Source organism: Salvelinus fontinalis, chromosome 30, assembly GCF_029448725.1.
Source record: "Salvelinus fontinalis isolate EN_2023a chromosome 30, ASM2944872v1, whole genome shotgun sequence".
NCBI lineage: Eukaryota > Metazoa > Chordata > Actinopteri > Salmoniformes > Salmonidae > Salvelinus > Salvelinus fontinalis.
The window spans coordinates 35216358-35237718 of record NC_074694.1 but is presented as its reverse complement, the minus strand read 5'-3'; the positions used below and the strand labels follow the sequence as shown (position 1 = coordinate 35237718).

At 44.6% G+C, this 21361-nt stretch overlaps 1 protein-coding gene across 1 annotated transcript in view; it reads right to left on the bottom strand.

The window, feature by feature from the left end:
- Nucleotides 1-21361, bottom strand: part of LOC129829113 (protocadherin-15-like) — a 227364-nt gene that overhangs the window by 84099 nt on the left and 121904 nt on the right. The window contains exons 13-18 of the mRNA XM_055890656.1: nucleotides 18674-18880; nucleotides 11636-11770; nucleotides 4786-4935; nucleotides 3647-3840; nucleotides 1091-1223; nucleotides 568-647 (exon numbers count right to left, since the gene is read on the bottom strand). Coding sequence (XP_055746631.1) covers nucleotides 568-647; nucleotides 1091-1223; nucleotides 3647-3840; nucleotides 4786-4935; nucleotides 11636-11770; nucleotides 18674-18880 — 899 coding nt within the window. The remainder of the gene's footprint in view (nucleotides 1-567; nucleotides 648-1090; nucleotides 1224-3646; nucleotides 3841-4785; nucleotides 4936-11635; nucleotides 11771-18673; nucleotides 18881-21361) is intronic.

The following is a 21361-nucleotide window of genomic DNA, read 5'->3' as shown; positions in this document are numbered from 1 at the left end:
CACTAGGGAGGACTGGGTCCCATTTTTAAAATAAATAAATCAGGTCCATTCAGCTCTGGGTCCAAAGCCTCAGGGGGAGAAGGCTTGCTTCGCCGCTAACCATAGAACAGTGCTCCCTAAAAAATCCCAGCAAATCTTATTGCAGGCTTGGATTAAATCTATGAAATTGTAAGAGGAAATATTTACTCCAAGCCAAGGCACTAATACTTTTCCCGCCAAAACCAGAGTAACCTTGGTACCAGTACTGTATAATCTGATATTTGGTCTGTTTTTAAACTGGGAGAGAATTGTTTTGGTTTTTATTCATTTATCACTTATTAATTATGTATTTGAGATGCTAGGGAGAATCGTATCTACATTTTCAGCCCCTCGTGTCTCGCGGAGAGCTTCTTAGAGAGCAATTCAGTTTACTACAGATCACATATCATGGCAAACCACTATCCAAAACCCTTTCCCTAAATGGACTCCTCTGTAACAGGGTAACACTACTGCTGGCAAAGTTTCATGAATAAATCCTCTAGGATAATATAGGTAGGTGTTGTTGATGACTAAAATAAGCTTACGCACGTTCGGGAGAGCTCGAAGAGGTCGTGGGAATCCCCGCTCTGGATGCTATAGGTAATAGGATCTCTTTCACGGTCCTTCGCCTGTAGAGACACAGAGACAGAGTGCCTCTTTCATGTCAAGTAAAACCCAATTTCACAACAGACAATGAAGAATACTGAATGACTTTACTCGGCAGTATCCGGTCCATTTCTACTTGATGCATTACAAACAATAGTTTGGTAGTATTAGTGGACAACAACACAATAATGATGTCTACAGTCTGAGTGGTCTACATAAACAGCTCGAACCATTTCTTCTCAAACAGAATAGACAGTAACATTGGTAATGTGTCTCAGACCCTTCTGGTACAGACTAAAAATAAGCCCTTGTTAGGAGCTCACCAGCTGTATACACTAAATGTTCTGAAGCAGATCCCACAGCCGCCGCCAAATGTCACCCTCTAGATAGAGTTCAGAGTTCATCACGCTAGGTCTGAACTAAAGAACAGTGTGGTATTGTGAAGAAGCCTCGTCCCCATGCTCACCTGCAGGTGGAGGAGAGTGGCTCCGGTCCTCATGGCCTCGCTGACCTCCAGGCTGTAGAGGAAGCGGGGAAAGTGTGGGGGGCTCTGGTTGTTGGGTGGGAGCACCTCAATGTACACAGTGGTGATGGAGCTCCTGGGAGGGGAGATAAGGATGGGGGGATGGGTGTGAAATTAATTCTGGTGAAAAACAACCCAGTGTGAAAAACCCTGATGAACACAGGGGTTAAATTCGTTGGTAAACATTTTCACAATCAAGAAGCACTTTTATCAACTTTAACTGTCATCCAAGAGCTTCGATTCTGAAAGACAGAGACTGTGGGAGGGTTCTGTTTACAGTATGACAATCTGTGTGTGGGATGTAGGGTACACACAGATGCATTGGCTGTAGGTGTTTGTTTTGGGTTTCTTAGGTGTGTTTTGAAAGAAAATCTATATGACTGTAAATTAAAAAGCTGGTGGGTACTGTACGTAGGCTGAAATCCATAGTTGGTGAAAGAGCCACGTCCATTTGCGATATTACAAAAACAAAGAAGTTATTTCAAACAACTAACACTGTTTTTTCACTCAGACATCATTGTACGCACAAAAGAACAGCAGAGTATGTACTGTTACTTTGTTTTACCACGACGCTGGATGCTGTTCTCCTCTGTTTCATCACCAAACAAAAGTGAAATCACATTTGTGTACAGAACATTAAGCCCCAAGTGTCCGAGTCGGGCCTGAACATTAACATAATTGAATGATTACAGGCACTTTTACAAGTCAATTTTAGAAAGACATATGGGGGACTTGTTATTTCAAGACGTTTTCCCAATGGGGCATGAATCATAACCTGTTAAACATGAATCAAATGGTTTTAAAGGATCGGCAGCATGTTCTGATCCTAGACATGCTACAAACAGTGCCCTGTAAGTCAGGACCAACTCTCCCTCTCGTAAAACTTTGAAACTGAGCAGTGAAATGTTTTTTGCATTTTTTCTCTGGGTTTTCACCCGTCCATGGTTGAAGCTCCATCTGGCCAATGCAAATAATTACACACCTGCTGCCTTTGCTATTATCAGCATTTATTTTCCTGCTCGACAAGATGGCACTCCAGACTTTTTACGTATTCACACCACTAATAATCATCTTCACAGTTTTATTTTGCATCTCTCCTTTACTTCTCAAAACAAAGGCTTCCAAGGTTCTTTGTGCGATGAAACTTTTACCTGGCCGTGTTTCGGGAAAGACGAAAATCCGAGAACGGCTGCCACAGAAACCCCCAGTGGACTGAGGCCACAGAAACCCCCCAGTGGACTGAGGCCACAGAAACCCCCAGTGGACTGAGGCCACAGAAACCCCCCAGTGGACTGAGGCCACAGAAACCCCCCAGTGGACTGAGGCCACAGAAACCCCCCAGTGGACTGAGGCCACAGAAACCCCCCAGTGAACTGAGGCCACAGAAACCCCCCAGTGGACTGAGGCCACAGAAACCCCCCAGTGAACTGAGGCCACAGAAACCCCCCAGTGAACTGAGGCCACAGAAACCCCCCAGTGAACTGAGGCCACAGAAACCCCCCAGTGAACTGAGGCCACAGAAACCCCCCAGTGAACTGAGGCCACAGAAACCCCCCAGTGAACTGAGGCCACAGAAACCCCCCAGTGAACTGAGGCCACAGAAACCCCCCAGTGAACTGAGGCCACAGAAACCCCCCAGTGAACTGAGGCCACAGAAACCCCCAGTGAACTGAGGCCACAGAAACCCCCAGTGAACTGAGGCCACAGAAACCCCCAGTGGACTGAGGCCACAGAAACCCCCCAGTGAACTGAGGTCACAGAAACCCCCCAGTGAACTGAGGCCACAGAAACCCCCCAGTGAACTGAGGCCACAGAAACCCCCAGTGGACTGAGGCCACAGAAACCCCCCAGTGAACTGAGGCCACAAACTCCCCCGTGGACTGAGGCCACAGAAATCCACCAGTGAACTGAGGCCACAGAAACCCCCCAGTGGGTGCCTTAATGTTTTTCCTATAGAACTCAGCCGCTAGTTAGTTCCCAATTCACTACATTTCCTGCAAAAAAATCTCTTTCTATGTTAGTCTATTGAGCTATATTGATTCTGTGGCCACCAAGCATTACAGAGGGCACAAATGCGACACAGATTGAATTGAGTTGGAGGGTGGGTGGGCATTGCCAATTATTGTGAAAAGCCTCTCATTTCCGCTTTGGGTACCAGATTGGTCAGTCCTGAGAGTAATATCTATCAGCACATTGTTACAGGGATATTTCCACAGCAGAATGTGTTATCCTGCAGAACACTATCGATTTAAGAGAGCAAGAGAGAGGGGCAGAGAGAGAGAGATACATAAAAAATGAGAGAGGGGGGGTGACAGAGAGGGAAAGAGGGAGAACGGCAGCAAAGGAGAGAGTCTGTGGCTGCTGCAAACGGAATGGACAGTACCTGGTCCTCTGTGGTTCTCAGCCTTTACAGTCCATGCCAGTTTCCAGCCACCATCACCTTCCTCCCCTCCAGCCTCCCATCCCTCGGGCCACCCCAGGGCTCCCTGATAGCCTCACCTCCTCTGGGACTCCGGGCCGTTATCCATGGCCTTCACAGTCAGGGCATAGGAGCGTCCCACGGCCAGGGAGATGCCAGGCATCACAGTGATCACTCCCGAGCGGTTATTGATGGCGAAGTGGCCTTGATTCCCCGCCAGGATCTTGTAGGTCACCAGCCCGTTGGGACCCTCGTCAGCATCCAGGGCCGTCAGCTGAAAGGGATACAGGAGAGGAGCCACATCATTTCCCCATAAATCTCCATCGACAGTGTCCGCAGTCGTCCTAGGCCCAGGGACATCACTAGGGGAAGGCAATCTATACCAATTTTCCCCCCACATTTCAAGGAACATGCAAATTCAGCGCTGATGTTATTCTTAAACATATCTAATGCGTAATTAAACGTCTCGTGTTGGGGGCGTATTACAAATCAATAGCAAATATGGTCAGCAAATTTGAAATAAGAAAGTAGAGACTGCTATCAAAATCAAACACAGAAATACCTTTTAACATTAGCATAATCTCTGTCCAACATACAGTACTTCATATTCAACACACTGTGATGTGTAAAGAAGTGGCCACACATGAATAGAAATCTCAAAACATGAATGTGTTTCAAACAAACAGAAAGCGACTAAACAAAAGCATGACCACAACATCTTTAGTGTCCTTTTCCCCATATGTCATTCTAAGACTTGACATACTGTAACTCAAAGATGACTAAGTAGACAATGCTTCAGTCACCAACCCCTCATTAAGTCATTCAACAGGCAAAGAGTTAACTCACAACTGTCCTTATTCACGCATGTTTCTGAAGCCTAACCAGCCTAACCTGGCTTGCTATGAGAGGAAGTCTTCTGATCGGAAAACAGAGATTTAACTGCCTAGACTTGACCTTTTCTGTCAGCCTTTTGTTCCCCGCGACTGAACTGGGCTCATGCTCAGACTGCAAAACAGGGGTTATAACAAATTACCCACAATATTCCCTGGGCACAGAGGGGAACAGCCTATGGCAGCAGCCTGCTGAGAGCTAAGCCAAACAGTCTGCTGCCACAATTATTCCAGCTATAATTCATTAATAAATTAGGTTTACTCACGCTATTACTCTAAGTGGGTGGTTTGTTTGGGAAAACAGCGAGTGAGTATAGCGTATCGATTACCTGTAATACTGTTTCCCCTGGCTGAACGTCTGTGTAAACATTCACAATGTAGGAGGAGTTGAGGAAGGTTGGTGTGTTGTCGTTGGCATCAATCACTGTGATATGAACGGTCACTGTAGGGCTCTCCTGAACTCCGTCTGAAGCCATCATCTATAGAGAAGAGAGAGGGGGGGGGGGAGAGAGAGAGACAGACAGAGATAGATAGAAAAGGAAGGAAAGAAGGAGAGATAAGGGGAGACGGGGAGAGAGCGAGAGAGAAAGAGAAATTATCAAACACCTTCAGAGAAACCATTGAGGAATGAGCTTTTGAACAGCCTGTTGAGAATATCTAGGAAACAGTCAAACAATGCCAATGCATGCCATACTGTATGTATACAGTAGAGACACTATATAACCCATGACATGTTCTGTCATGTCACGAACAACGGGTTAGACCCTGAGAGTCACAGTCACAGGAGAGAAAAGGAAGACAAGGATGGTGACCAATGGTAAAAAAAAAAGCAAGATTGAGAGCAATAACCTTACTAAAAAAATCCATTTACACAGGCTTTAGAGATATTCATTCATCACACTGACTAAACAGGGCCTATTGGCTTAAAAACTACTTACAGTAATGAACACTACAATGCTCTTACAACTCCAATCATGATTGGCAAACCAATGTTGCTTTTTCATTAGATAAAGTGAACAGACCCTTTAATGTGCCTTTGCTAATTAATACTCTTAAGCTTCACTAATGTGTGTGTGTGTGTGTGTGTGTGTGTGTGTGTGTGTGTGTGTGTGTGTGTGCGTGCGTGCGTGCGTGCGTGCGTGCGTGTGTATCTGACTGTGAACTTCCACATAGAACACAACCGATCACATGGAGAAAACAAGACTAACATAGAGGCTTAAAAAAAAAAAAGAACATACTAACAAGCGTCAAACAGCGAGAAAAGCACAGTGATCCTCAGTTGAGCCGGAGATAAAACACCATGTCCCACTGGGATGTTCAAAGCTCTCCCCATTAACTTTTCGAATTAAAGCGACTGATTTGGCCACCGTTGTGATCTTCCCCTCAAAACAATGGAGGAAGTAGCTAACTAAAAAAGCCCACAGGTAAACACAGTGGTAAGTGCTAGCGAACACCGGAATCCAGAGACATCCCTTTAGCTTTTCTTCATGTCTATGGTGCTGAGCGACACCGCACGTCAAGGTCTTGACAGGATAGCGCTGCGGGCTCCTCCAGCATTCCAGCAGGATGCGGTGGTGGGGAGAGAAGGGGTTGTTCTCTCCTCTGAGTTTCCGGTGCAGTGCTCTACCCGTGACATTATGAGGCTCTTGTCTCCGTTTTAGTCGGAGACGAGTCAGCACTATAAAAACCTCTACCAGCTCCCAACAACATAACAGTACAAATCCCCTAGGCAAGACAGAGGCAAAATGATTATTTTAAGCACTAAGCCATCATTAGGTGGGTAGTGGTTGTTGTAGCTGGGGTTGTATTTTGACTGGCAGGAAGGGTCTTGCAGGGTGGGGTAGCATAACAGATTCAGTGCCGTTTTGTCATTTGAACGAAATGAAGTAAACATACTCTGACTGAATATGTATCGGAATTAAAACCCATTGAGACACATCCACATGGATATCTTCATGGTAATGATGGAGAGGGGAAACACATTGAGGCGCTGACTGACTGGGAAGCATTAGTATGTGAGAGGGATCCATAGTTTAACTCAGCATAGTACCAGGATGGGTTGGACTGACTCTCAGAAGCCTTCCCAGACAAGCGTGCTTGTTCTCAGTGTTTTAATCATTCTGTGACTGCCAGGACAAGGCCAACTCCAAGTGATCGAAATGCGAACAGAACGCTAAATCCACGTCCCCCAGAATTAGGGCTGAAGGGAGCAGCACCCCAATATTTGCATTCAGAGAAGACTTCTGGATCTTCTTTGCACTATTATTTCACATTCTGATGGTTTGAGACGAAAACAGAGTTGATCCTGCTCTTGAATTACAAAACAGACACACAAACCTCAATATTTAGAGAAAAAAGTATTAGCATACAGCCAAACAGTCACAGTCAATTGATATAACATTGCCTTATCAATTAGAATGGCGCCGGAGGGGATGGCTGCCATTTTACGGGCTCCAAACCAAATGTGCTATTTTGTAAAGAGCTTCTGGATATTAGAACAGGGATTACTCACCTCGAACTGGACAAAGATTATATAATGTTGCTCCCAGACAAGGCCCAAATCCCTGTCCTTTGCATAAAGAAAATAAGGAAATACAGGGGGCGGAGATCAGGGTGCCTTGTGAGAATTCAGCGGCAAGAGGGTAACCCGCCTGTACCATCCATTCTATTGGCCAACGTGCAATCACTGGTGAATAAACTGGATGAGCTCCGTTCGAGACTATGCTACCAACGGGACATTAAAAACTGTAATATCTTATGTTCCACTGAGTCGTGGCTGAATGATGACACGGATAATACACAGTTGGCTGAGTTTTCCATGCATCGGCAGGACAGAGCAGCTACGTCCGGTAAGACGAGGGGTGTGGGTATGTGTCTATTTGTCAACCATAATTGGTGAGCGATGTCTAATATTAAGGTATTATGTATAGTAGTAGTACCATCAACAGACAGCAGGGGGCAGTATTGCTCACCTGAGGTAGAGTACTTCTTAATAAGCTGTAGACTACACTATCTACCAAGAGAGTTTTCATCTATTTTTTGTAGCCGTCGATTTACCAACAGAAACCAATGCTGGCAGTAAGACCGCACTCAATAAGCTGTATAAGGTCATAAGCAAACAAGAAAATGCTCATCCAGAAGCGGCGCTCCTAGTGGCCGGGGACTTTAATGCAGGCAAACTTAAATCCGTTTTACCTCATTTCTACCAGCATGTCAAATGTGCAACCAGAGGGGAACAAATCTCTAGGCCAACTTTACTCCACACACAGAGACACGTATAAACCTTTCCCTCACCCTCCATTTGGAAAATCTGACCATAATTCTATCCTCCTGATTCCTGCTTACTAGCAAAAACTATAGCGGGAAGTACCAGTGACTCGCTCAATACGGAAGTGGTCAGACGACGAGGATGCTACGCTACAGGACTGTTTTGCTAGCACAGACTAGAATATGTTCCGGGATTCATCCAATGGCATTGAGGAGTATACCACCTCAGTCACTGGCTTCATCAATAAGTGCATCAACTACATTGTTCCAAAAGTGACCGTACGTACATATTCCAACCAGAAGCCATGGATTACAGGCAACATCATAACCGAGCTTAAGGCTAGAGCTGCTGCTTTCAAGGAGCGGGACACAAATCCAGAGGCTTATAAGAAATCCTGCTATGCCCCTGCAATGCCTTCAGACGAACCATCAAGCAGGCAAAGCGTCAATACAGGATTAAGATTGAATAATACGCCGGTCGGATGTGGAGGGGCTTGAAAAATATTACAGACTACAAAGGGAAACCCAGCCACGAGCTGTCCAGTGTTGTGAGCCTACCCGACGGGCTAAATGCCTTTTATGCTCGCTTTAAGGCAAGCAACACTGAAGCATACATGAGAGCACCAGGTGTTCCGGACAACTGTGCGATCACGCTCTCCATAGGTGATGTGAGCAAGACTTTTAAACAGGTCAACATTCACAAGGCTGCGGGGCCAGACGGATTACCAGGACGCGTACCTAGAGCATGCGCGGACCAACTGGCAAGTGTCTTCACTGCCATTTTCATTTTTTACCGCCCTTTTTCTCCCCAATTTCGTGGTATCCAATTGTTAGAAGTTACTGTTATGTCTCATCGCTACAACTCCCGTACGGGCTCGGGAGAGACGAAGGTCGAGAGTCATGCGTCCTCCGAAACACAACCCAACCAAGCCGCACTGCTTGTTAACACAGAGCGCATCCAACCCGGAAGCCAGTCGCACCAATGTGTCGGAGGAAACACCGTACACCTGGCGAACTAGTCAGCGTGCACTGCGCCCGGCCCGCCACAGGAGTCGCTGGTGCGCAATGAGACAAGGATATCCCTACCGGCCAAACCCTCCCTAACCCAGACGACGCTAGCCAATTGTGCGTCGCCCCATGGACCTCCCGTCCATGGGGAGCCTGGGCTCGAACCCAGATTCTCTGGTGGCACAGCTAGCACTGCGATGCAGAGCCTTAGACCACTGCGCCACCCGGGAGGCCCTATCACTGACATTTTCAACCTCTCCCTGACCGAGTCTGTAATACCTACATTATTACAGCAGACCACCATAGTACCTGTTCCCAAGAAAGCGAAGGTAACCTGCCTAAATTACTACCGCCCCGTTGCACTCATGTCAGTAGCAATGAAGTGTTTTGAAAGGCTGGTCATGGCTCACATAAACACCATCATCCCGGAAACCCTAGACACACTCCAATTCGCATACTCAGGGGTGCGTGCTTAGTCCCCTCCTCTACTCCCTGTTCTCCCACGACTGCGTGGCCAAGCACGACTCCAACACCATCATTAAGATTGCTGACGATACAGCGGTGGTAAGCCTGATCACTGACAACGATGAGACAGCCATTTGGGAGGTCAGAGAACTGGCAGTGTTGAACCAGAAAAACAATATCTCCCTCAACGTGAGCAAGACAAAGGAGATGATCGTGGACAACAGGAAAAGGAAGGCCGAACACGCCCCCATTCACATTGACGGGGCTATAGTGGAGCGGGTTGAGAGTTTGGGTCCCCAGATCCTCAATAAGTTATACAGCTGCACCATCGAGAGCATCCTGACCGGTTGCATCACCGCCTGGTATGGCAACTGCTCGGCATCTGAGAGTACAGCCCAGTACATCGCTGGGGCCAAGCTTCCGCCATCCAGGACCTATATACTAGGCGGTGTCAGAGGAAGGCCCAAAAAATTGTCATAGTCAATTGTCAAAGTCATAGACTGTTCTCTCTGTTACCACATGGCAAGCCATACCAGAGCACCAAGTCTAGGTCTAAAAAGCTTCTTAACAGCTTCTACCTCAAGCCATTAAACTGGTCAACAATTAATCAAATGGCCACCCGGAGTATTTGCATTGACATTTGTTTTTACACTGCTGCTACTCACTGTTTATTATCTATACAGTCACTTTACCCATGCACAAATTACTTTGACTAACCTGTACCCCCGCACATTGACTTGGTACTGTACCCCAGCCTCCTTGTTGCTATTGTATTGTGTTACTTAAAAAATAAAAAAATAAAAATATATATTCTTAAGTTTATTTCCTTAAAACTGCATTGTTGGTTAAGGGCTTGCAAGTAAGCATTTCACAGTAAAGTCTACACCTGTTGTAATTCTGCGGATGTGACAAATAGTATTGGATTTGATTTCATTTGGATTTTTATCAGATTGCTAAAAAAAATAAGGTCTCTCAATTCTAAAAACAGAGTGGTTAGGTGAGCAGGATAAATGGAACTCCAAAACCTCCAAAGTTCTTAGGACAAATTCCAATTATGGTTTCTGATGACTTGGCAATTTCAAAGCCTGACAAGACTACGGCTCTCAGGCTGAATGATACAGCTGTTAGGTGACATTTCCTCAAATAAACAGGTCTATCTGATCCAGAGGGAACAGCGAATCACCCAGTGCCAGTTTGAGCTGAGGGAAGAATACATCATCAAACATACTGAGGAATAATACTGAGGTTAGCAGCGTGCTGTGCAGTGCTGACCTGTGTGTTGCTGTGCCGTTCTCTGCTGAGCTGAGCTATTCTGTTCTGAGCTGTGCTACGCTTAACTGTTTTGCACTGAACTCTGCTGCGCTGTGCTGTTCTGTGTTATGCAGTGAACTATACTGAGCTGTTCTGTGCTGAACCCTGCTGTGCTGGACTGTGCTGGACTGTGCTCTGCTGTGCTGGACTGTGCTCTGCTGTGCTGGACTGTGCTGGACTGTGCTCTGCTGTCCTGTGCTGTGCTTTATCATGGTCTTCCAGCTGGTAACAGTGCACTAGCCAGCAGCAGAGAGTATTACTCTTGAATGAAAGCTCAGTTGTTGGTGAGTATTGGTTTCATTATTGAAACTTTGTAGGTGCTGGCTCAGGGGATTGCACAAATACTTAATGAGAGAGGCCACCGCATCACATTACATTAATGATTCACTTTTATCTTTTAGCACAATAACATTTTTCAACGAGTGCTTTTACAGTGATTGCTTTCTCTTTTTACTTACATATCGGACGGAGTATGTAAGCCTACACAAAAACGCTCAGACACACACACACACACTACATCAAATACATGCCCTGTGCCAACTGGTTGTCTGGGCAGAGGGAAGTGGGAGACTTCGGTGTGAGCAACAATAGAGTATTATTACTTGAAGACAAACACCATTGTTCTATCCCAATGGTCATAAAGTTTGGGGAAAGAGTGTGATGCACTCCATCATTACCAGATTAAAAACAAAAATAACCCTGAGGATACGACGTGGAAGACATTTTTTGCAAAGGATAGGACCGTCTCGTAAAAAAGAAAAAAAGAACAAATTGGCCAGAAATTTCAGGAGCATTGGCAAACATACTATGGGGATAAAAATCCCAGCTATGAATTTCGAAGAGCAAGAAAATAAGTATCTTGCTGATTCAATAGGGTATATGTAATAGTACTGTACTAATATACCTATTGCCATTCTAGCAGTGTTCATGAGCTTGCTACAAGACATACTGTATATGGGCATTAAAGGACAAGTGACTGAATTCCAGTTTACGATGTACTATTTTGTTTGACAGGTGCTAACTTAATTGTGGGGGGAGAAGAAGAAGAGAGAGAGAGCGAGAGAGCGAGAGAGCGAGAGAGCGAGAGAGCGAGAGAGAGAGAGTAGTGTCAGCTAGAGCTAGCCTTACCGTGAACGTGTAGCTGTCCTGCTCTTCACGGTCCACGGGCTTCAGCAGTGTCAGGTAGCGAGTAATCCCCGAAGGTGTCAACATGAAGATTGTGTTGTAGTTGTCCAAGGATATCTGCACCATGGGATCTTTCATCTTCAAGGGAAGGGAAATAAATCACCGAATTTTTATTGGCAACAACAAGTCCACAAACAACAACTGACTGACTGGAGTGCCATTGATGAAAGCAAGGTGATGAAACCTCGTCAGTCCGTTTCAAATACACGTTTTGGAGACAAAGGAAATATATGTGAGGATAAACACTCATAACAGTTGAACTATGAAGTCGTCTCACAGTTTTCATTTCTTTGCCTATCAAACCATTTCGTTTCCATGAAATCCACCGTGGTGTGGAATGACAATGAAAAACAATTACACCGCTCTTTGTACGATATTACTGTGGCACCGATGTTGGCATCAGTATCATATTTGCATGACAAAGTATACTAAGAATTTGTTGTTATGCACTTTCTGTCCACGGTATCTGTATGGCTGTGTTGCGGGGTCTGTTGTGACAATCTAAACGGGCTTTCGAATGTTAAACCCCATACCTTTCCCTAATTCATCTGAAGCCCTGCAAGGCTTTGTAGTCCTTGTGTCGTGGTTGTGTTCTGCACACACAGCAACACCTGGATACATTTGTGTATGAATACAGACCAATAATGAAAAGTCCAACCTTATCCACTGCCTACCCCTGCAATAATAGCGTCTGCATCCGAAATGGCACCCCATTTACTATATAGTGCACTATTTTTTGAACAGAGCCCTATAGGAATCTCTATGGACCCTGGTTGAAAGTAGGGCACTATAGTGAATCGTTTACCATTTGATAAGCAAGCCAGTCCTTTTAATACAGGCCCATTCCAGACAGGCGACAGCCTTCATTACTAATATGCACCCCTCAGCACTGTGGATATTGTTGATGCTGCTTTAGAGGATATTGAACTTACACCGCTGCCCCTCCGGACGGAGGGAGACATAAATAAATTGAGCTGCGGCAAATAAAAGTAATTCGAATAATAATCACCACAGACACTTAACAAATGGCTGGGTGTTAGTAGAGGTCCCCTCTCCCAAAGCCCCCGCACGTTGGGAGTTGACACAGCTTCCATCAGCATGAGGTTTCCCAAAATACTACAACCCACATTGACTTTAGCCTGCTCCAGATCGGCATGTGAGAAACAAACAAGACCAGGCTAAACCCAGAGTATATACGTATAAACAGCACATATGGCACTAGTAACAACTATACACAACTATATGCCTTATCAACGTAATACAGGCATCCATTTACTGTGGGAAACAAGTACCTCAGGTCAGAGAAAAATAGATAATTGCACTTCAAAGTCTAACCAAGCTAGCTACAAATTTAAACAAGAATCTATAAACAAGGCGTGAAGCGGAAATCATGTAAATAGAAGAATTGGATAGTTTGAAAGAAGAGGCTGCTCAGCCGAAAAAGAGAACTTCCCACTAGTAATCACCAATCACTAATGCATTGGCTAATAGCTACAGGTTCATCACCAGGGAGGAGCTGAATTAGGAGAACAAACCAAAAAGTGTGATTGGACAACCTGCTCAACCAATGAGAACTTGGAGATGGTGTTAAAATTGCGTTAAAATGAAAGCCATGCATGTTTTTTTCTGATTAATTCCTATAGTATCATCTTGAAGGCCAAATATCTTATTTGCAGCTGACATGCTTGGATCCTGGAACTCGACCTAGACAGTCACTTGATTCTATGTACTGTAACAAGACTAGCTCTCAACCTCTCTGCTCTCAACCTCTCTGCTCTCTTATCAAGATCTACACCACTATTCCGAAGAGAGAGTGAGTGCGAATTTAAATATTTTTTTTATTTCACCTTTATTTAACCAGGTAGGCTAGTTAAGAACAAGTTCTCATTTACAACTGCGACCTGGCCAAGATAAAGCAACGCAGTGTGACACAAACAACAACACAGAGTTACACATGGAATAAACAAATATACAGTCAATAATACAATAGAGAAAGTCTATATACAGTGTGTGCAAATGAGGCAGGATAAGGGGGGTAGTAGGCCATAGTGGGGGAATTATTACAGTATGGCAAATTAAACACTGGGGTGATAGATGTGCAGAAGATGAGTGTGCAAGTAGGGGTACTGGGGTGCAAAGGAGCAAAATAAATAACAATATGGTGATGAGGTAGTTTGGATGGGCTATTTACAGTTTGGCTATGTACAGGTGCAGTGATCTGTGAGCTGCTCTGACAGATGGTGCTTAAAGCTAGTGAGGGAGATATGAGTCTCCAGCTTCAGTGATTTTTGCAGTTCGTTCCAGTCACTGGCAGCAGAGCACTGGAAGGAAAGGCGGGCGAAGGAGGAATTGGCTTTGGGGGTGACCAGTGAAATATACAGTGGGGCAAAAAAGTATTTAGTCAGCCACCAATTGTGCAAGTTCTCCCACTTAAAAAGATGAGAGAGGTCTGTAATTTTCATCATAGGTACACTTCAACTATGACAGACAAAATTTGAAAAAGAAATCCAGAAAATCACATTGTAGGATTTGTAATGAATTTATTTGCAAATTATGGTGGAAAATAAGTATTTGGTCACCTACAAACAAGCAAGATTTCTGGCTCTCACAGACCTGTAACTTCTTCTTTAAGAGGCTCCTCTGTCCTCCACTCGTTACCTGTATTAATGGCACCTGTTTGAACTTGTTATCAGTATAAAAGACACCTATCCACAACCTCAAACAGTCACACTCCAAACTCCACTATGGCCAAGACCAAAGAGCTGTCAAAGGACACCAGAAACAACATTGTAGACCAGGCTGGAAAGACTGAATCTGCAATAGGTAAGCAGCTTGGTTTGAAGAAATCAACTGTGGGAGCAATTATTAGGAAATGGAAGACATATAAGACCACTGATATTCTCCCTCGATCTGGGGCTCCACGCAAGATCTCACCCCGTGGGGTCAAAATGATCACAAGAACGGTGAGCAAAAATCCCAAAACCACACGGGGGGACCTAGTGAATGACCTGCAGAGAGCTGGGACCAAAGTAACAAAGCCTACCATCAGTAACACACTACGCCACCAGGGACTCAAATCCTGCAGTGCCAGACGTGTCCCCCTGCTTAAGCCAGTACATGTCCAGGCCCGTCTGAAGTTTGCTAGAGAGCATTTGGATGATCCAGAAGAAGATTGGGAGAATGTCATATGGTCAGATGAAACCAAAATCTAACTTTTTGGTAAAAACTCAACTCGTTGTGTTTGGAGGACAAAGAATGCTGAGTTGCATCCAAAGAACACCATACCTACTGTGAAGCATGGGGGTGGAAACATCATGCTTTGGGGCTGTTTTTCTGCAACGGGACCAGGACGACTGTTCCGTGTAAAGGAAAGAATGAATGGGGCCATGTATCGAGAGATTTTGAGTGAAAACCTCCTTCCATCAGCAAGGGCATTGAAGATGAAACGTGGCTGGGTCTTTCAGCATGACAATGATCCCAAACACACCGCCCAGGCAACGAAGGAGTGGCTTCGTAAGAAGCATTTCAAGGTCCTGGAGTGGCCTAGCCAGTCTCCAGATCTCAACCCCATAGAAAATCTTTGGAGGGAGTTGAAAGTCCGTGTTGCCCAGCAACAGCCCCAAAACATCACTGCTCTAGAGGAGATCTGCATGGAGGAATGGGCCAAAATACCAGCAACAGTGTGTGAAAACCTTGTGAAGACTTACAGAAAACGTTTGACCTCTGTCATTGCCAACAAAGGGTATATAACAAAGTATTGAGATAAACTTTTGTTATTGACCAAATACTTATTTTCCACCATAATTTGCAAATAAATTCATTAAAAATCCTACAATGTGATTTTCTGGATTTTTTTTCTTCTAATTTTGTCTGTCATAGTTGAAGTGTACCTACGATGAAAATTACAGGCCTTTCTCATCTTTTTAAGTGGGAGAACTTGCACAATTGGTGGCTGACTAAATACTTTTTTGCCTCACTGTACCTGCTGGAGCGCGTACTGTGGGTGGGTGCTGCTATGGTGACCAGTGAGCTGAGATAAGGCAGGGCTTTACCTAGCAGGGTCTTGTAGATGACCTGGAGCCAGTGGGTTTGGCGTCGGATATGAAGTGAGGGCCAGCCAACGAGAGCATACAGGTCGCAGTGGTGGGTAGTATATGGGGCTTTGGTGACAAAACGGATGGCACTGTGATAGACTGCATACAATTTGCTGAGTAGAGTGTTGGAGGCTATTTTGTAAATGGCATTGCCAAAGTCAAGGATCGGTAGGATGGTCAGTTTTACTAGGGTATGTTTGGCAGCATGAGTGAAGGAAGCTTTGTTGCGAAATAGGAAGCCGATTCTAGATTTAATTTTGTATTGGAGATGCTTAATGTGAGTCTGGAAGGAGAGTTTACAGTCTAACCAGACACCTAGGTATTTGTAGTTGTCCACATATTCTAAGTCAGAACTGTCCAGAGTAGTGATGCTGGACGGGTGGGTAGGTGTGGGTAGCGATCGGTTGAAGAGCATGCATTTAGTTTTGCTTGCATTTAAGAGCAGTTGGAGGCCACGGAAGGAGAGTTGTATGGCATTGAAGCTCGTCTGGAGGTTAGTTAACACAGTGTCCAAAGAAGGGCCAGAAGTATACAGAATGGTGTCGTCTGCGTAGAGGTGGATCAGAGAATCACCAGCAGCAAGAGCGACATCATTGATGCATACAGAGAAGAGAGTCGGTGTCAGGATTGAACCCTGTGGCACCACCAGAGACTGCCAGAGGTCCGGACAACAGGCCCTCCGATTTGACACACTGAACTCTATCTGAGAAGTAGTTGGTGAACCAGGCGAGGCAGTCATTTGAGAAACCAAGGCTGTTGAGTCTGCCGATAAGAATATGGTGATTGACAGAGTCGAAAGCCTTGGCCAGGTCAATGAATACAGCTGCACAGTATTGTCTCTTATCGATGGCGGTTATGATGTCATTTAGGACCTGGAGGGTGGCTGAAGTGCACCTATGACCAGCTCGGAAACCAGATTGGATAGCGGAGAAGGTACGGTGGGATTCGAAATGGTCGGTGATCTGTTTGTTAACTTAGCTTTCGAAGACCTTAGAAAGGCAGGGCAGGATAGATATAGGTGAGAAGCAGTTTGGGTCTAGAGTGTCTTCCCCTTTTGAAAAGGGGAATGACCGCGGCAGCTTTCCAATCTTTGGGGATCTCAGACGATACGAAAGAGAGGTTAAACAAGCTAGTAATAGGGGTTGCTCAACTTCGGCGGATACTTTTAGGAAGAGAGGGTGCAGGTTGTCTAGCCCTGCTGATTTGTAGTGGTCCAGATATTGCAGCTCTTTTAGAACATCAGCTATTTGGATTTGGGTAAAGGAGAAATGGGGGAGGCTTGGGCAAGTTGCAGTGAGGGAAAGCATGGCCAGCCGTAGAAAAAAGCTTATTGAAATTCTCAATTATCGTGGATTTATCGGTGGTGACAGTGTTTCTTAGCCTAAGTGCAGTGGGCAGCTGGGAGGAGGTGCTCTTATTCTCCATGGACTTTACAGTGTCCCAGAACTTTTTGGAGTGCATCAAAGCGGGGACCGAGAGACTGAAAAACAGCTACTATCTCAAGGCCATCAGACTGTTAAACAGCCATCACTAACATTGAGTGGCTACTGCCAACATACTGACTCATCTCTAGCCACTTTAATTAATACAAATTGGATGTAATAAATGTATCACTAGCCACTTTAAACAATGCCACTTTATATCATGTTTACATACCCTACATTACTCATCTCATATGTATATACTGTACTCTATACCATCTACTGCATCTTGCCTATGCCGTTAGGCCATCGCTCATCCATATATTTTTATGTACATATTCTTATTCATTCCTTTACACTTGTGTGTATAAGGTAGTTGTTGTGAAATTGTTAGATATTATTGCATGGTCGGAACTAGAAGCACAAGCATTTCGCTACACTCGCATTAACATCTCCTAAGCATGTGTATGTGACATATACAATTTGATTTGATTTGAGTTAGTGTTACAGGATGCAAATTCCTGTTTGAAAAAGCTAGCCTTTCCTTTCCTAACTGCCTGTGTATATTGGTTCCTAACTTCCCTGAAAAGTTGCATATCGCGGGGGCTATTCGATGCTAATGCAGTACGCCACAGGATGCTTTTGTGCTGGTAAAGGGCAGTCAGGTCTGGAGTGAACCAAGGGCTATATCCGTTCCTGGTTGTACATTTTTTGAAAGGGGCATGCTTATTTAAGATGGTGAGGAAAGCACTTTTAAAGGAGAACCAGGCATCCTCTACTGATGGAATGAGGTCAATATCATTCCAAGATACCCTAGCCAGGTCGATTAGGAAGGCCTGCTCGCTGAAGTGTTTTAGGGAGCGTTTGACAGTGATGAGGGGTGGTCGCATGACCGCAGACCCATTACAGACGCAGGCAATGAGGCAGGGATCACTGAGATTCTGGTTGAAGACAGCAGAGGTGTATTTGGAGGGCAGGTTGGTTAGGATATCTATGAGGGTGCCTGTGTTTACGGATTTGGGGTTGTACCTGGTGGGTTAATTGATCATTTGTGTGAGATTGAGAGCATCAAGCTTAGATTGTAGGATGGCTGGCGTGTTAAGCATGTCCCAGTTTAGGTCACCTAGAAGAAAGTCTGTTGTGGCCCCCTCGTGCTGTGACGTCGGCAGACAGATCAGCAGGGCTCCGTGTGGTAAACCAGGCCAATTGGCAAAATATGTATAGTGGCCAAAGAATTTGTCCGATGGGACTCTTATGCTAACAGTCCGATGTGCTCTAGACAGCTGGCGGGCCGCGGCTAGCAGGCTAGCAGGTGGGCATTCTGGGTACGTCGCGACGGAGGAGTCAGTTGAAAAACCCCCTCGAGCGGAATTAGGTCGGTGAATGAATGACTGAAATAATGAATAAATGAATGAATGAATGAATGAATGAATGAATGAAGAGAATGTTCGGCTATGGGGTCTTACCTCCTCAATGTCGTTGTCCAGAACCTTGATGCCCAGGGGGGTGGTGAGGCTGACGTCGGCGAACAATGTGGTGCCCACTGGCGCTGACTCGATGACGAAGCCCTGGTATGTGGTGTATTGAAAGTATGGTGCCTGGTTGTTCTCATCCAGAACCTCGATCTGGAGGTTAGCAAACGCAGGCAGGGGGTGGCCGTTGTCCTGCTCTGCCTGGAAAACAGAAAACGTAAATCTGTGTTCTTATTGGACACGTTCAGGTGGCACCTTCCAGATTCACTTCACCTTAATGAACATGACTGAGAACTAGTAGAAAGAGGAGGAAGGAAAGCGCTACTAAGGTACACTATAGTATATTTTGGTAGACAGAAGGTGCTCTTTGGTAAAAGGTGTAAATTGGTCATCAAAAAGAAAGGAGGACCAAGGCACTCTTCATATAATTAATTAAAATGCCTTAATTTTGCATTAAGGCATTTCGTCAGGGACGAAGGCCATGCAGCCGAAACGCGTCGGTTTTTAAACAACTTTGTTTCTATTGAACATGCCATACTAATGAAGGCATTTTAATTAATTATATGAAGAGTGCCTTGGTCCTCCTTTCTTTTTGATGACTGAGAACTACTCAATAAGTGCATGCATGCAGCACTGAGGGTTTCAAAACTCTTTCCTTACAGCACAAGTAATGCTGGGTTCGTGGACTAAGCTTTCCAAAGACAACTGATAAAAAAATGGGGTTGAATCCAACACAAGGATACAGAAAATAACCAATTGGAATAACATTTGATGATTTCGACAGCAATCTTTGTGAGTGATACTTATTATTCCTTTGTAATCCTATTCCTTTCCAACAAACATGGAAGTACACTGGAAACTCATTCATCCTAGCAGGGCTGTTTGTTCTCTCCATCAGGGATGTTGATCTAATCTATTGCCAATCAGCACGGTTGTGTCAATACAGAGTAATGAAATCGCCTTTACAATTATTGATCATAACAACATAGAGAGAGAGGGGAGGGTGACTGCTGGGCCCCTCACAACAACAAACAAACACTTTATATGACTGATGACCAAATTAATTCCTTCATTTTTCAGCCTTTTCAGACGGTTTTGTCATTATCCCTCCTCCTCCATAATTGATTACTAATGCTTGACCCGTGTCTATAAATTCACCTGTTTTACGTGAACTAATTGAGATGGTGGTCGCCAGTCCGGGAATAGCCTAAACCACGTCCTGTTGAACTCCGTATGATGTCTCGTGTCCAGTCTTATTTCTCAAATAGCTGATTGTCCACACTAAACGAAGCGTTACATCGGTGGCACCTGTGTTCTCGTTTTTTTTATGACTGTGGAACCGAATATCTGCTGACACGTGGCTAAATGCTAGCTAGCGTACCGAAGCGTACCGGACAAATGTTATTCTCATTTGCAGTGCACCATCATCTCCCTCACTGCTAGCTGTCGGACAAGTGAAGCATGAGTATTGGACAGTATTGGGGATGCTACTCTGAAAATATAGTTTATCAAGTTACAAATGACTTCTCACTGGAAGAAGTTAAGTTGCACGAAAGGTAACCTTGAGAAGAATATAGTTAATTTAATTAAAGTTACTTTGAAAAAGTAGTTCACCACATCCAAAGTATATACTTTGTGAAAAATGATCATATCTAAATCTAAAATGTCATATACTACAAAATGCAAGAACAGATCACTCTGGAGTCAGATGTTAACAGAATGTGTCATTTTGCCTATTAAACACAAAAAGTAGAGTAGTTTCATTAGTTAGCTACACCCCTCTTGTTGCGAGAGAATATATTATGCAGTTCAAAGCTTATTTCTTGCAAGTCTACACATTTTGTCAAGGGGTGCAAATACATTTGTGCAGTTTTAAATCTAATCGTCATGCAATTCTATACATTTTGTCATGTCTAATGTGCATCCATGTGCTATTTAAATTACTTGAATATTACTACAAAATATATGGCCTAAAAAAACGGCCTACAAAACATTAGCGGACAATGGCTAGATGACATTACTGACAAGTTATAAAAAGCTCTCTAAGGCACATGTGTCAAACTCATTCCACGGAGGGTCAAGTAGCTGAGAGAGTTTGCTCAACCCTTGTACTCGATTGATGAATTAAGGTCGCTAATTATTAAGGAACTCCCGTCACCTGGTTGTCTAGGTCTTAATTGAAAAGAAAAGAAAAAAAACACGCACACTCTGCCCTCCGTGGAAGGAGTTTGACACCTCTGCTCTAAGATATACAATGACTGACGTGACAAATGGAACTGTTGATGCACTACCCAAAATTTCGAAATTGCACCTTGTGTATTTTACTAGTAGTGTAGCTCAGTGGTTCCCAAACTGTGGCGTGCAGACCCCTCACGCACCCTACCCACAGGTTGGGAATCACTGAGCTACACCACTACACGGCAAAAAAGTTATTAACTACCTGAAAACACTACTACATGTAGTTCACTACTCCCCACCATTGGTATTGGACTGTCCACCTGTCTACAACGGCATTACCAACTAAATATTTGTTTTACAGAGACTTTTACACATCTTGAAATGTACTTTTGCTTAGTGGACGTAAATGGGGCTTCTCCCGACACTCTTTGCGGGCCCGAGCCTTGGATTCTACAACTTGGATGAGAGAACGATTCTAGCTACATGGCTGCATGGGGGCGCACT